Genomic DNA, 4,629 nt, shown 5'->3' with positions numbered 1-4,629 from the left:
AGATCTGCAAACTCATAATGTGTCACAAATGGCCGAAATGTATATATAGGGCTGAAGTGGCTTGAGTATGTTTTGTAATAATAATCAAAAAAATCTACAAAGTAAAGTAACTGAAGTTTTCAAATAATTGTAGCGGAGTAAAAAGTACAATATTTGCCTCTGAGGTGTAGTGGAATAGAAGTAAAAAGAAGTACTGAAAACTGGATTGACAGATTGCTGTGAGGTGAAATGTCTATGCATTTATTTATGTTTTATTATTTTCTTTATGTCTGCAGGATCATGGTTCCACAGTAATTCCTGCCCCTATAGAAGATAAGATGGACCCCTGTGTGTGTCACTGTCACTCCGCAGGCCTCCTCCGGTGGTGAAGACCCTCCAAATGGACCAGACCTCCATGTCTTCTGTCCTCCTCATGATCCAGGATTTAAATGCGCCTCCTCCCCGTCATGATCACCAGGCACTTGTAGCCTGGAAATGTGGGAATGTTTGCGTTTGATTATAAGACACTGTGGATTTAGTATTGGATAGAAGACACACCTAACAGCAAGGCCGATTGCAAGAGAACTAATAGTTGTTGTGAGATGATCTAAAAAGCCTGTTGTTTCTGTAAAACGGAGAGTAAAAAAGAGAGTTTTTCAAAATGAAAGAAAAGTCTAAGAATGCGGCTCGGACGCGTCGGGAGAAGGAGAACAGTGAGTTCTATGAACTGGCCAAACTCCTGCCTCTGCCCTCCGCCATCACCTCTCAACTCGATAAGGCCTCCATTATCAGACTGACAACCAGTTACTTGAAAATGAGAATTGTTTTTCCTGAAGGTAAGAGTACATTTATTATCATTATTATTATTAGTAGTAGTAGTAGTATTAGTATCAGTATTAGTAGCATTAGTATTAGTATTAGTATTTGTATTGTTATAAGTATTAGTATTGTTGTGTTTTATTATTATTATTATCATTATTATTATAATGATAATAATTATTATTATTATTCCTGTTGCGTATTGTATGCCATCCTGGTTTGCCATTTTCTGGCCATGCTGCCTTAGCCTAAACTACATTTTATTATCTAGCAGAAAGTTTTGGACACAAACATTTTAATATAATGTATTTAAATTGTTTAACTAATACACATTTTGCTTGTTTTATTTTATTATGTGAGGAAACAAAAGCTGATTTGGTCTTGGTCTTAGATACATAAATAAAAAAGAGGAAAGTAGGTTATTTTATAACCTATTTTTAACTATAATAGTTATTTTATAACTATTATAGTCTACTATAATAACATATCAGGAAGCTTTTCTAGAGCATATAGGCCTACACATTATATAGCCTATATAATAAAAGGTTACTCACACATTGCAAAATTGTAATAGGCTATAAATATATATGTTTTAATCAGACACATTTATATAATAGCCTATAATGTTTGGTTTCACCCCACAAAAAGAGGAATACAATGATCCATGAAATAAATAATGAGGGCAGTGACCTCTTTGTGTTGAGATCAGTCCCGTGGGGGTCCGCGGCGTGTCCTGCATTCATTCTGTCATATAGTTCCCTTTATAAAGCTTACATTAGGCCGTCGTACAACGGTGTACCTCAGTGATTCTGAGTTCATTGATTGATTGATTGATTGATTGATTGATTGATTGATTGATTAGTTGATTGAATAGGCCTACTTTATTAACAGTTTGCAAATAGTATACAGTGGTTATACAATGGTGCTAAAAAGGATAACACAAAAAGCCCTATATTTAGGGCCTTGTTTCCATTGTGGTCCTGTGTATTCAATTCATCTCTAGGCCAAGGAGGACCCCCATTTTTAATCTCTGGTACCCCAATCTACACTGTAAAATCTTCAGTGTTTATAACTCTGAAAGCGTATACAAATGGCACCAAATGGACCCGTGAGGGTCCATTTGGTTCCATTTGCATACGCTCTCAGAGTTACAGACCCATAACGGGTCCATTTGGGACTCTTGTGGTGGTCCCCGGACCCCAGACCCGATGTTGAGATACAGCCGTTTAGGCTATATCTGATGATGATGCGTGGCGTTGTTCTGTTATATATTTTATAATATATATACATATGTATAACGACTACATGATAATATACTAAAGTAGGCATCCATCCATCCACCATGCATATGGATCCCGGCGGCCCCTGGAAGACGATTATCCGTCATTTGGCACCTTCTCCCCGGGTCTCCACGGGCCTCTGGGCTGCGTGACTGCACCGGAGCCTCGGCAATTAGCACGGCAGAGGAACCACCTCACTACTACTACACTATAGCCTACTATACCAGCCTCCATCTGATCTGATCTGATCTGTGTGAACATATGGAGGCGTTGGAATCAGAACGGTGAAGGAGCCTGCATGAAAATACAGTAATTGATAGCCTAAAGACAATAATAATAAAAACGAAATGACCGTGGGATTATTATTATTATTTAAATTATTATTATTATTATTTATTAATGTAGGCCTAAATGATTGCACTGTTATTCATATGTTGTCATTTTTTTAAATGTAGCCCTAAATTATTTCTCATCTCGGGTCACGAAATGTCGCTTCCTGTGCCTGTATTAGAGCAGCGTGTGATCATTGATTCTTCATTCTCTTGATACATTTAATATTATTTAATCTATAAGGCCCTCCTGAATAACTGATATCTCAGGGGGGGGGGGGGGGGGGGGGGGGCAATCGAGATGAAACCAACCTCTTATTATTGGTTATTGTTCATATTTTCTAGCCTTTAGATAACAAATTAACGATTTAAAGCAAGGATGAAGTGCATGGCTATAATGTGACGTTGATAGGCCTATAGGCTGCTATGTGTAGGCCTACATCATGTGCCAACAAGCTGTTGGATTCCTTTTCTTTCAATTAACATATTGCAATAACACCCAGCCTGACTATCTTCTTTATGCCACCATTATTACCCACCACAGCACGCTGTTGCCAATAAGCTATTTGTTCTAGGTTTATTGACAATATAATGTATTATTATTATTATTTTGCCGAGATTTAGTGCATTACACTTAATAGCATCCCTTTTCTGAGGAGAACTTTAGCCAAAAATAGCAGATCTACAAGCTCACAATGCCTTGCACAGCAGACATTGTGAGCTTGTAGATCTGCTATTTTTGGCAAAGAGGTATAGGTATTGGTTCTAGGTTTATTGCAAATATAATGTAGTATATATCTTGATATAAACTATCAAATCTATATTGGTCCGTGCTGTTTTACCTATAGCAGTGCTTCCTAGGCTGGATATCGCAATATGCACTGCTTAAGTGTGAATACATGTAAGTCTGCAGTATCTTATTTGTAAGAATTGGGAAGCAGGTTTGGATGTAGTTTTTATGACACTGTGCTGCTGACACACACACTGCGTCTCCCACAGTTTGAACACATTCATAAAAACCACGCGGTGAAAACCTATGAATAATTGAAGCGACCATCTTGCCAAGAAAGACCAGAGTATGATGTAAGGTAACAGTAAAGGCTGTTTGCTTTTGGCAGAGAGAGGCCTTGGTGGGGGTCCTTTCAAAAAAATGTTTGAGAACCACTATCCTATCCTACTAGCAAAACTAGTTAATATATAGCGTCACAATCATTTCAACCACTTTATCCAAATGTTATACTTTGGCTATTTTTGAAAAATCGTAAAAAGAATTGTTCAAATCTTTGAATATATATTTTTGAAGCGAACATTGGTAACTCAAATCTTTGCTTCTGGGGGTCCCTGGAACAAAGATATTTTAAGATGGGGGTCCGTGGCCAACTACATTAAATGTTGGGGGTCCTTGACATGAAAAGGTTTGAGAACCACTGTCCTATAGGACTCCTAATGTGCCATAGTGTCGCAGTAAATCAGTGAGTGTCATACATATTCTAAAGAAAACCACATGGAGGCTGACATTCAGCAATTTGGGTCTTATGATCAAAATAAGAACATTATATAATGGTGTGTGTGTAAAACAGAAAATCTAAACTTCGCCATGAAGTATTTTCCACGGGACACATGTGTCCGTGTATACGGACATATCGATGACCCCTGGGCCCCAGGGCCATATGTTTTACTCATCAAATCAACCCTGCTCTCTCTGTCTGTCTGTCTAAAAGGCTCCCTGGCCTTTAATACAGGCCTCTGTTGCAGAGACACCTGACCACTGAAATAACACCTTGGGACAGTTCCTCTGGTTTTTTTGTGAAGCGACAACGTTTATTGCGAGGGGAGGCCTTCGTTCCGATCCTCGTATTGGGATAGTAAAGTTTTTATGAGCATACTAAGAAGATGAGTGTGTGTGACTGACTGACTGACTGACTGTGTGTGTGTGTGTGTGTGTGTGTGTGTGTGTGTGTGTGTGTGTGTGTGTGTGTGTGTGTGTGTGTGTGTGTGTGTGTGTGTGTGTGTGTGTGTGTGTGTGTGTGTGTGTGTGTGTGTGTGTGTGTGTGTGTGTGTGTGTGTGTGTGTGTGTGTGTGTGTGTACCCCTATGGTCATTATTATTTACGGCACGCTGAGCGGTCAGTCGGCGAACCTTTGCTCGACCTCATGTTATCCAGCCGAGTTGAATTACACGACACGCCAGAAACTTGTTGCAGGCCTGCAGCATATCCACCCA

At 39.1% G+C, this 4,629-nt stretch overlaps 1 protein-coding gene across 1 annotated transcript in view; it reads left to right on the top strand.

Annotated features, from left to right (window-relative positions):
• Positions 1 to 640: 640 nt before the first annotated feature.
• sim1a (SIM bHLH transcription factor 1a) overlaps positions 641 to 4,629 on the top strand; it is a gene marked incomplete at both ends in the record, with an annotated part of 26,804 nt that continues 22,815 nt past the window's right edge. Inside the window, one exon of the mRNA XM_084053038.1 lies at positions 641 to 815. Coding sequence (XP_083909164.1) covers positions 641 to 815 — 175 coding nt within the window. The remainder of the gene's footprint in view (positions 816 to 4,629) is intronic.

The sequence above is a fragment of the Gymnoscopelus microlampas genome, assembly GCF_963454915.1.
Source record: "Gymnoscopelus microlampas genome assembly, chromosome: 3".
NCBI lineage: Eukaryota > Metazoa > Chordata > Actinopteri > Myctophiformes > Myctophidae > Gymnoscopelus > Gymnoscopelus microlampas.
Note: the sequence above shows the minus strand (reverse complement) of the source record. Positions and strands in the feature narration are given on the sequence as shown.